This window comes from Montipora foliosa, chromosome 11, assembly GCF_036669935.1.
Source record: "Montipora foliosa isolate CH-2021 chromosome 11, ASM3666993v2, whole genome shotgun sequence".
NCBI classification, from domain to species: Eukaryota; Metazoa; Cnidaria; class Anthozoa; order Scleractinia; family Acroporidae; genus Montipora; species Montipora foliosa.
The window spans coordinates 35,132,679-35,145,178 of NC_090879.1; the positions used below are offsets into that span (position 1 = coordinate 35,132,679).

Consider the following 12,500-nt stretch of genomic DNA (forward strand, 5'->3'; position numbering starts at 1 on the left):
AGGGAGGTTTTGCCTTCAGAAAACCACTCGGGGTAATCTTCGTCGCTTTTAGAAACTTCTTTGAAGCTCTCGACCACACCCTTGTGCAGGGTGCCAGCATGTTTCCACCAAAAGTTAGTAATTTTATCAGGCCCTGGAGCGCTCCAGTTGCGCTTCTTGGACAGGACTTTGACCGCTTCCGCTACTTCGAGAGCCCATTCGCTGGCCGTTGGTGGTGGTACCTGCTCGTAGATCGCGATCTTTACTTCCTGCAACCAGGCCACGTTCTTATTCCCAGTCCCTCTCTCCTCCCACAACTCCCAAAACCCGCTCGCCTCTTCAATGTTTTCAAACATTCGCGAATCATCTCGAGCACGTTTTCCAGGATCTTTATATCTTGGTCGCTCATTCTCTGGGTCCCTCTTCAACATTATTATTATTATTATTATTATTATTATTATTATTATTATTATTATTATTATTATTATTATTATTATTATTATTATTATGAGAAACACAGACATGTAAAAACTAGCGATATAATGCTTAATTTCCGACTTCTCGGCGATCTCATGACGCCATTATCAGGGTGTTGGAAATGAATATCCGAGTTCATAAAAGATATAAATTAATCCAAATTTGCATAAGTAAAGAAGAGCTAGACAAAGACTCTAGCGAGGATAGAATCTGTTTGCAAGTTCAGCCGTGGTCTTAATTGTTTGATGTAAAGCATTTCGTTAACGGCACAGTCCAATTTGTTCATGCATTTCTTCAACACTCTAAAGCAGCTGAGGAGGTCCTCAGGGACAGCACCCGCGTGGTCTTGATCATAATGCTTGCGCACAGAAGATGACGCATTATTATGGCCATCAATGCGTGTATGTAGATGGCCACGTGTGTAGCCAACAGCTACCTGCATCGCACAGGTTATATTGAAATTGGGACACAACGCACTGTTGATTAACCAGCTGTGGTCTTGGCCAATTTTTCGACTGACAAAGACGGGTTGGACTGTAGTTTGGAGCTTGAGACTTAGATCTTTCAACTGAGTCTTAAATGGTATGACTACCCGAGTCACGTCATTTCCCACCCTTTCTACCGATGCCTGCGATGGATGCTTGTCGGTAACTCATGAGTTGACAAAGGGATTAATGGTAGAGTTGATAAGGTGTTGGGGGTACTTCAAACGTGAGAACAGGGACTTTAAGTGTTCACAATCCTCCGAGAAATAGGCTCAAGATGAGGACAAACGGTACGCGCGATCAAGCATAGTTGTTAATAAGCTTCGTTTGTATTGGTTGTCGACGTGTTTATGATAGTGGAGAAGTAAACCAGTACTGGTAAGCTTCACGTAGACCTCAATCTCGATCTAAACATCTCTTAAGATGACCTTGTTGATCTCTTGAGCGTGGCCACCAAGGCCAGTTTAATGGTGCCATGTATGAGCAAATGGACTGAATAGCCATGGGGTCCCCCCTCGAACCTTTGCTTTCTAATGTTTTTATGTCATCATTGGAAGAAAAACTATAACTGGAACGAAAGCTCCAAAGCTTATTACCGCAGATACGTTGATGACACTGTCACGGTTATGTCTGATATAACTACAGCTGCGGACTTCCTAAACACCTTCAACCACGCCCATCCTTCTGTCAGTTTTAGGCCTTTCCAGATTCTGCTCGGCAACTTTTTAGCAACTTTTAGGATTTTGAGGACCTTTTTTGTCTGAGAGCAATTTCTAGCAACTTTCCGAAAAACTAGCACTTTTTGGTAACTTTTGGGCTATTTTGAACCAAAATGCTGAATAACGCCCCCTTTTTTCAAATAAACAAGTTAAAATTGTCTTGGTTAAAATTCTAAACATCTTTCTAGTAAAACTCATATTTTTACCCTTTGAATGGGTATCATGTGGACGTGGTAATTAATTACGAGAATTGGGTTTGGGTAGCCTCAACCTCGTTGCCAGCGCTTTTCCCTTCCCGTGGGGGCGCCCCCCACGAGAAGGAAAAAGCCCTGGGAACGAGCTTGTTACACTTACTGTCTAACTTTTTGTAACTAGCCACTTGGATTCAAGTAAAGGTTGCCTAATTTGTTGTAACTAGTTACTTAGTTGTACCTTAATGTTGATTATAAAACAAGTGTTATTAAAATTAGACATGCTGTATTAAAAATATAAAAATATTCGAGCAACTTTACAAAATTTTTGAGCAACTTTTGAGCAGCTTTATGGCATCTTTCTTAGCAACTTTTTAGCTTTTTCGGAGCACAATCTGGAGAGGCCTAGTCAGTTTTACCATGGAGATTGAAAAGGATTAAATGTTTCCCTTTCTCGTCACCCACCTCCTAAACCCAGAGCCCCAAATCGAGACTAAGGTCTACGTGAAGCCTACCAGTACTAGTGTACTTCTCCACTACCATAGTCACATCGACAACCGATACAAACGAAGCTTATTAACAACCATGAATGACCGCGAGTACCGTTTGTCCTCATCGTGAGCCTATTCCTCGGAGGAGTGTGAACGCTTAAAGTCCCTGTTCTCACGTTTGAAGTACCCCCAAACACCTTATCAACTCTACCATTAATACCTTTGTCAACTCAAGAGTTACTGACCAGCATCCATCGCAGGCATCGGTGGAAATGGTGAGAAATAACGTGAATGGGTAGTCGTACCATTTAAGGACCAGGGCCCAGTTGTTCAAAAGCCGATTAACTCTAATCCCAGATAAAAAATGAGCCAAGTGGTTTATTTCTCTACTACTTAATGCTGTTCAACGCTGATATTCGCCAAAACGTTACATTACAAGAAGTCAATCTTGAAAAACCAAAATAGGCAAAAGAAACTTTCACCAAAAAGTTGAAATCACGAAACAAAAGTTTACGCTTACTTTGTTAAGACTCAGTTGAAAGAAAGTCTCAAGCTCCAAACTACAGTCCAACCCATCCTTGTCAGTCGAAAAATTGGCCTTCAAGAATGCGAGACCAAACCACAGCTGGTTAATCAACAGTGCGTTGTGTACCAATTTCGGCAATGCAACCTGTGCGATACAGGTAGCTATGTTGGCTACACACGTGGCCATCTACATACACGCGTGGATGGCCACAATATTACGTCATCTTCTGTACGCAAGCATTATGATCAAGACCACGCGGGTGCTGTCCCTGAAGACCTCCTGAGCTGCTTTAAGGCCCAGTAATACGGGTAACATTCCTCTTGCAACTTTTCGTGCAGCAATGCTGCGTTGCAAGTTGAGATGGTTTGTTGCGCGTATTGCCACCTTCTTGCGCAACAAATTTTTATCTTGCAAAAAGTACACGTCGCTTTTACTTTTTGCAACATGAAAATTTGTTGCGCAAGAATGTGGTAATACGCGCAACAAACTATCTCAACTTGCAACGCAACATTTTTGCACGACAAGTTGCAAGAAAAGTGTTGCCCGTATTACTGGGCCTTTAGAGTGCTGAAAAAAATGCACGCAACAAATTGGACTGTTTCCGGTTAACGAAATGCAATTAAGACCACGGCTGAACGGGCAAACAGATATAATCCGTGCTTAAGTCTTTGGCCGTGTTTTCACGACAGCCGTTGTCTCGCTTAACATTCCTGAAAATGGTTAGTTGCCAGACTTTGTTCAGCGACTTAAAAATGATACGTATTTTCACAGGTAAGATTCAATGAGGATAGCGCACGTGCCAATGCAATAATAAAAATAATAAAAATAGCACGACTATTGTATTTCCGATTTGGATAACCGCAAAGCGACTCCTCATTGGCTGAAAGTAATTGCCAACTTGCTTAAGCTACCTGGTTTTTGGTGGCTTAAATTTAATGAGAATTCTATTGAAATTTGCCGACTCACTTAACTATAAGCGAGTTGGGAAAGGAACTGTTTTTTTTTTCACGGAATTTTCGGTTGTCACTCGCTAAGCGACCTGACAAACCACTCGTGAAAACACAGCCTTTGTCTAACTCATCTTCATTTATACAAATTTGGAGCATTTTATATCTATTATGCAAAAATTTGGTTTTATCAACAGAGTTGATAATGTAAATTGGCCACCGTACAGAGATTCTAAAAGCTGACGTTTCGAGCGTTAGCCCTTCGTCAGAGCGAATCGAGGGATTATGGGTTACGTGTAGTTTTTTATAGTAGAGTAGGAGCTACGCTATTGGTGGTAACATGGCAACGTGAAAAATAAGAATATATTAGTTAAATGAAAAGCGTTCGTTAATACCATGAGGATTAAGGGTGCCGATTTGAAAGATGAATTTTTGTTCCAGATTCTTGCGGCTTTCCGTCGTACCTAGATGTAGAGAAAGGCCGCAGATAGCCATGTGTTTTTTGGAGTGGTTAGACAGATTAAAATGGCGAGCGACTGGCTTAGATGCATCCTTGTCATTCTTCTCAACATCGCGAAGGTGTTCACGGAATCGGTCACCTAGTCGTCTACCTGTCTCACCAATGTATAATTTATTGCATAACGTACAGGTTATGCAATAAATGACATTTGCGGAGGTACATGTGAAACGATCGGTGATCTTAACAGATCGCTTAGGTCCCGATATCTTGCTGGTGTTAACAATGAAAAGACAAGTTTTGCATCGTGAGCGCGCACATTTGAAAGTGCTGGGTTGCTCGTTAGTTTTGAGCGCGCTTCTAACCAAAAAGTTACCTACGTTTTTGTCGCGTTTGAATGAAATAAGTGGAGGTTGCGAAAAGATTCTACCAGTCTCGGGATCATTTTGGAGTAATTTAAAATTACTAAGAATGATGCTTTTGACTGCGTGATTATGAGGATGGAAAGTGAGGGTGAATGGAATTCTGTCATTCTTATCTTTTTGTGACGTTTGTAGTGATGACTGTCGATCAAATTGTTAGGCGCGATGATGGCCCGCTTTGACCACAGAGACAGGATAGCCACGTTTTTCGAAGAACTGGCACATCTCCTCTGATTTGCTGGAAAAATCGGAGTCATCACTACATAGACGTCGAAGTCTAAGAAATTGAGAATAAGGAATGGAGTTCTTGACATGTGATGGATGTGACGATGAATACAACAAATAACTGTGTGAATCAGTAGGTTTGTAGTGCACACTAGTACATAGCACGTTGCCTCTAATAGAAACTTTGATATCTAGGAAAGCCAATGAAGTTTCCGAAATTTCCCAGGTATATTTAAGAGCCGGATGAAAAGAGTTGACGGAGGTTATAAATTGATCGAGTTCTTCTCTGCTTGATGAAATAGCGCCGATGCAGCGGCCGTAGAGTTCAGGTTTGGGGCCGTTGTACTGATTAAAAAATTGGTGTTCAACATAGATAGATAGATAGATAGTTTATTGACTGAATAAATGGCAGCCCGTGAAGGCTGAATTACATATTCATAAAACTAGAATAGATAAAATTACAAATCCAATTAAAATATCAATGTTGAAGTCAATGTTCAGTGTTTCTTTTAAGACTGGAGGTTATAATAAATGTATTCTTGAAACGGTCGGTTTTCCACTTTGGTATAGAAAAATATCTGTTATGCCTAAGAGAAAGTATTGAATTGTTCTTGGGAGGGAGCAGCTTATTTAAACGGTTATCACTGTCTTTTACTATGGCGTCGAACATCTTATCGCAGATAGCTTCATTATAGGTAGTAATCTCTGGAATACCAAGAAAATATAGAGCATCGTTGTACGCTATACTAGGGCAGATGATTGCCAATGCTCTTTTCTGGATGCGCTCCAGTTCGATTTTCAAATACTTTGGTAGTGCATGATGGAACACAGGTACTGCGTAAGTTAGGATGGATCTAACACATGTGGTATAGAATAGCACAAGGTCACTAAAGGGCACTTTTGCCCTTTTTAGCTGTACCAGAAAATACAAACGCTTGGCTGCTTTTTTTACTATCTCGATAATATGATTGTTCCACGAAAGATTATGTGATATTGTTACGCCAAGCAACTTTGCACTTTGAACGATTTCTAATTCCTCTCCGTTGATAAGGATAGGGTTTAACTCCGGTGATTTCTTGGCGAAAGAAATTCGCAGCTCTTTACATTTGTCGTGGTTGAGTTGAACTCTGTTGTCGATAGACCACTGGATAACTTGATTGGTAATAAGTTGTGACTTGCTTTCATTACCTTTGGCAACAATCTCAGATATTGTCGTGTCGTCGACATATTTCCATAGCTGAGCATTTAAAGAGCTGATTTCCAAGTCGTTGATTAGGACAAGGAACAACCATGGACCAAGTTTAGTTCCCTGAGGGACCCCCGATGGCACAGGTCCCCACTCAGAGAAGCAGCCTTCAGATAATTTGATTCGCTGAGAACGGTCAGATAGAAAGTCGATAATCCAATTGATGATGTTATTCGGTAAATCTAATCTACCCAGCTTGCCTACCAAGATCGAGTGGTCTATGAGATCAAAAGCTTTTCGGTAGTCGAAAAGTATCACTCTAGCTGTTGCACCATTTCCATCAGTTCCCTTCGCCCAGTTGTGTACCATGTCTATTAAAGCTTGAGTTGTTGATGACTTAGGAATAGCACCATACTGATTTGGATCGAGAACTTTTAAGACAGCCGGCTTCACATAATCGGCCACGATACAATCTTCAGCAACTTTCGATAAACATGAAGTTAAAGAGATGGGTCTTAGATCTTTCTTTAAGTCATTTACTGGTTTCTTCTTCAGTAATGGTGACACATTGGCAAGTTTCCACATGTGAGGTAGACGTTGTTCGACGAAAGAGGCACTTATTATCTTACTAACTGGATAAGCGAGGAGGTCAGCGTATTCACGTAGTAACCAATTAGGTATATCATCAGGACCGCTTGCCTTTGATGGATTGAGTTTCGACAACAACTTGTGTATACGGAGCTCCGATGTATCAGGGAATTTCGATGAGATTTCGTCAGTGGGTAGACGAGTCAGCGGCTGGTGCAGACGATACTCTTGTAGGGGTTCTAAAAAGGCATCGTTGATTGCGTTCGCCAGGTCATTTGGAGAAAGTTCTTGAACATCATGAGCATGAATTTGACTGATTAGATCGCTTGAATGTTGCTGGACTCCGCATAGTCTTTTAACTTCTTTCCACCACACCCTTGGGTTTTTCTCCTTCATATTCTCAACTTTAAGCTTGTAGAAATTTGCTTTACATACTTTCCTCTCGCGGTTTACAACATTCCTGTACAGCTTGTATTGCAGTGATTTGGGGCCCTTATTATGGAAAGCTTTTTGTCTTTTCAGAATTAGTGATTTTAAATGCTGTGTCATCCACGGGGCGTCAGATGAACAAACGCGAACTTTCTTGACTGGTATGAGAAGGTCAAGACCCGCGTGGATTGTTTCACAGAACATGCTTAGCATGTCTTCGCAGCTTTCAAAGGAGGTAAACAGACTAGGCCAATCCATACTGCTTAAGAATCTTCCCATTTCGGCTTTGCGGCTTGCTCGCATATCACGCTTGAATACATACTTTGTTGAGCGACTGCTAACACGAGTCCTTGGTTCTGCTGCTATGGTGTTATGGTCTGAAAGACCGAACGGCGGAAAATGACGTGGATCATCATAGAAATCATGTAGGTTGGTCAGTATCAAGTCGAGGATTGCGTCCTTTCTGGTTGGCTTTTTAACGATTTGCTTAAGACGAAAGTGCTTCTTTAATGATTTAATGTCGAGGCGATTAAAGTCACCCGCAACAATAAGTGCACAGTTGGGAAATTTCGACTCAGCAAGAGAGAGAGACCTGAACAAATGCTCGCGCATACAGGAGTTCTCGGTCTCAGCCCAGTGAGGATGGTAAACTACAGCAACAATAAGGGAAGAGAAACCTCTTGGCAGGCGGTTTGGCCGTAATTGTAACCACAAGACTTCGTGATCGTCACAACAGGACAATTCTTGAAGTTGTTTGAATCTGGAACCGTTTTCTTTAATATAGAGGCAAACTCCGCCATGATCGTTCGACATTCGATCTCTCCGAATGATGGAATAACCAGGAATATCTACAACGGTGTTTGCGATGGTTGTTTTCAGCCAAGTTTCGGTAATAAAGGCGAGATCAACTTGAGTACGAAGGAGAAATTCTTGCACTTCCACTAACTTTGGTACAAGAGACATTACGTTTGATACCATGATCTTTGGTGTATAAAAAACCGATCTCTGAGGAGATTGATCTGAAGGATTTGGTCCCGAAACCCGTACTCCATCCCGCGAGGGCTCTTGTAGATAGTTTACCACAGTTGAGTGAACAGCGTTCCTGGCCAAGGTGTTAGCGTGAATATTTAATGAAGTGTTATGCAAATGTGGTTCAAGATCGTCTTGGATTTCAGTATTTGTACAAAAACTATTTTCGTAAGATGATAAACGACTAGCTTGTAAAGTCGAACTACCTTTACAACTTCTTAGCTTAGACCTTTGTATCGCCAAACCAGCTCTGCATCCACGGCGAGTGATGGTCTTTACAATTCCATTGTCCTTTAGTACACGCCACGTTGCATTATCAATTGGAGGAATACGATGTATAGAGGAGATTATAGACAGTAAATTTGCCCTCGAATAAAAGCGAAAAGCCATTCTCACAAATGGTATACTAAAAGATATTTTAGGCTGATTCCAACAGCCTAAAAGTCGCAAAATTTGAAGAGCTTAAAATTATGAGGTGCAGCCACTGAGGCGCAGCCACAAAAAGATTGGCATAGCTAGGTCCCATTCTTGTGCCCATCGCTACACCATTAATTTGTTTGTAATAGTTGCCGGCGAATGAAAAACAGTTAAGCGTTAAAACTAGTTCGGCAAGGCGGAGGAGCGTTTCCGAGCTAGGTTCTTTGACAGTGCGTTGATCGAAAAAGTGTTTAAGTGCTTGAAGACCTTCGCTATTAGGAATGACTGCGTATAGAGATGTAATGTCCATGGTGAAAATAAGTGCGTGTGTACTGTCTTTAATGTATGATGGCAAAGGTTTGACGATAGGCGTCATAATCCTGTCTAAGTAGCTAGAAACGAGTTCGGTGGGGCAACTACAGGCAGAAACGATAGGGCGACCTGGGTTGTTGGGTTTGTGAATTTTAGGCAAGAAGTAAATGCACGAAGTTCTAGGGGTGTTGATGATGAGATTAGTGGCAGTGTCCGGTAATTCTTGATTAACTATAAGATTTTGAATGGTGTCTTTGACAAGGTTTTGATTTTTGGAAGTGAGATCTTTAGGGATTTTGGCATAAAACGAGGTATCCGAAAGTTGCCGAGAAGCTTCTTTTTGGTAAAGGTCGGACCGCCAAACAACTACCGCGCCGCCTTTGTCGGCCGATTTGACAACTATGTCGTTGCGTTTACTAAGATTTTTAAGCGCCGCCCACTCTTCCGAGGAAAGGTTGGAAAATTTAGTGTTGCGATTGAATTTAAGTTTGTGAATGTCAAGACGGCATTTTTTGGTGAAAAAATCTAAAGAGACAAATTGTCCCTCTGGGAGAGTCCATTTGGATTTGCGAACTAGAAGTGTTTCAAAAATATCTTTATTAGAAGTGTTCGAATCATCCTCTTTGTCGTGAAAAAAGGCTTTTAACTGAACGCGGCGAAGGAATTTTTCAACATCTTGCTTAATAGAAAATTCGTTGGTGCGTTTGGTAATAGGGACAAAATTTAGGCCCTTACTGAGAACAGATTTATCTGAGTCAGTAAGCGGAAGATTTTCTGGAATTGTAATTACGGTATTATGGCTATGCAATGTAGTCGGTAATTTGCGGACCTATTAATTGTTGAAGTTTTAGAGTCTTGGTTTGGTGTAAATGGTCAAACAGTCCAGAATTAAGTTGTCGGATTTTAGTGCGAATCGATTGTAATCGATTCGCAATCGCAATCGCAATCGCAATCGAAATCGCAATCACAACACTAAATTTTCCAACCTTTCCTCGGAAGAGTGGGCGGCGCTTGAAAATCTTAGTAAACGCAACGACATAGTTGTCAAATCGGCCGACAAAGGCGGCGCGGTAGTTGTTTGGCGGTCCGACCTTTACCAAAAAGAAGCTTTGCGGCAACTTTCGGATACCTCGTTTTATGCCAAAATCCCTAAAGATCTCACTTCCAAAAATCAAAACCTTGTCAAAGACACCATTCAAAATCTTATAGTTAATCAAGAATTACCGGACACTGCCACTAATCTCATCATCAACACCCCTAGAACTTCGTGCATTTACTTCTTGCCTAAAATTCACAAACCCAACAACCCAGATCGCCCTATCGTTTCTGCCTGTAGTTGCCCCACCGAACTCATTTCTAGCTACTTAGACAGGATTATGACGCCTATCGTCAAACCTTTGCCATCATACATTAAAGACAGTACACACGCACTTATTTTTACCATGGACATTACATCTCTATACACAGTCATTCCTAATAGCGAAGGTCTTCAAGCACTTAAACACTTTTTCGATCAACGCACTGTCAAAGAACCTAGCTCGGAAACGCTCCTCCGCCTTGCCGAACTAGTTTTAACGCTTAACTGTTTTTCATTCACCGGCAACTATTACAAACAAATTAATGGTGTAGCGATGGGCACAAGAATGGGACCTAGCTATGCCAATCTTTTTGTAGGATATGTTGAACACCAATTTTTTAATCAGTACAACGGCCCCAAACCTGAACTCTACGGCCGCTACATCGACGACTGCATCGGCGCTATTTCATCCAGCAGAGAAGAACTCGATCAATTTATAACCTCCGTCAACTCTTTTCATCCGGCTCTTAAATATACCTGGGAAATTTCGGAAACTTCATTGGCTTTCCTAGATATCAAAGTTTCTATTAGAGGCAACGTGCTATGTACTAGTGTGCACTACAAACCTACTGATTCACACAGTTATTTGTTGTATTCATCGTCACATCCATCACATGTCAAGAACTCCATTCCTTATTCTCAATTTCTTAGACTTTGACGTCTATGTAGTGATGACTCCGATTTTTCCAGCAAATCAGAGGAGATGTGCCAGTTCTTCGAAAAACGTGGCTATCCTGTCTCTGTGGTCAAAGCGGGCCATCATCGCGCCTAACAATTTGATCGATAGTCATCACTACAAACGTCACAAAAAGATAAGAATGACAATCCTCATAATCACGCAGTCAAAAGCATCATTCTTAGTAATTTTAAATTACTCCAAAATGATCCCGAGACTGGTAGAATCTTTTCGCAACCTCCACTTATTTCATTCAAACGCGACAAAAACGTAGGTAACTTTTTGGTTAGAAGCGCGCTCAAAACTAACGAGCAACCCAGCACTTTCAAATGTGCGCGCTCACGATGCAAAACTTGTCTTTTCATTGTTAACACTGCAAGATATCGGGACCTAAGCGATCTGTTAAGATCACCGATCGTTTCACATGTACCTCCGCAAATGTCATTTATTGCATAACCTGTACGTTATGCAATAAATTATACATTGGTGAGACAGGTAGACGACTAGGTGACCGATTCCGCGAACACCTTCGCGATGTTGAGAAGAATGACAAGGATGAATCTAAGCCAGTCGCTCGCCATTTTAATCTGTCTAACCACTCCAAAAAACACATGGTTATCTGCGGCCTTTCTCTACATCTAGGTACGACGGAAAGCCGCAAGAATCTGGAACAAAAATTCATCTTTCAAATCGGCACCCTTAATCCTCACGGTATTAACGAACGCTTTTCATTTAACTAATATATTCCTATTTTTCACGTTGCCATGTTACCACCAATAGCGTAGCTCCTACTCTACTATAAAAAACTACACTTAACCCATAATTCCTCGATTCGCTCTGACGAAGGGCTAACGCTCGAAACGTCAGCTTTTAGAATCTCTGTACGGTGGCCAATTTACATTATCAACTCCGTTGATAAAACCAAATTTTTGTATACTACGTCCCCACCGACGCAGCACCACAGCACAGTTTCTTTAGAAACTACCCCTTCATATATCTATTATGAACTCGCATATTCATTTCCAACTCCTTGATAATGGCATCATGAGGTAGCCGAAACGTCGGAAATTTAACATTATATCGCTAGTTTTTACATGTCTATCATAAGTATGGCAGTATACAAAATTCTGGATGCCCAGACCTATAAGGCTTGATTGGGCGGCAAACCGTAACGAATCAATGCATATGAACTAAAAATATAATACATAATAACGCTAAAATGACTAATTCTAACGTATATGTATAAAAACTGAAAAACTATATGTAAATATGTATCTTTGCAAATAAATCATGATAAATACATATGATTGAAATAAATTTAAAATGCCCTCCTTTGATTATTATTATTATTATTCTTGTTATTATTATTATTATTATTATTATTATTATTATTATAATTATTGTTGTTGTTGTTATTAGTTGGTTGGTTTACCTGGTTTTTGCTTCACTCCATACACCTCTGTCTTCAGACAACCATCGTCTTTGACGTCCTTCACCACAAAACGTAGCCACCTTGTTATCAGTACATTGCTTAGAACATTTTTCTTTGCTGTATTCCCGTCATTATTTCCATCGAAAATCTAAAAT

The 12,500-nt window shown here is 40.8% G+C and overlaps 1 protein-coding gene across 1 annotated transcript in view; it reads right to left on the reverse strand.

Moving 5' to 3' along the window:
• LOC137974729 (uncharacterized) overlaps positions 1–12,500 on the reverse strand; it is a 203,157-nt gene that overhangs the window by 141,887 nt on the left and 48,770 nt on the right. Inside the window, exon 3 of the mRNA XM_068821678.1 lies at positions 12,346–12,493. Within this exon, the coding sequence (XP_068677779.1) occupies positions 12,346–12,493 (148 nt within the window). The remainder of the gene's footprint in view (positions 1–12,345; positions 12,494–12,500) is intronic.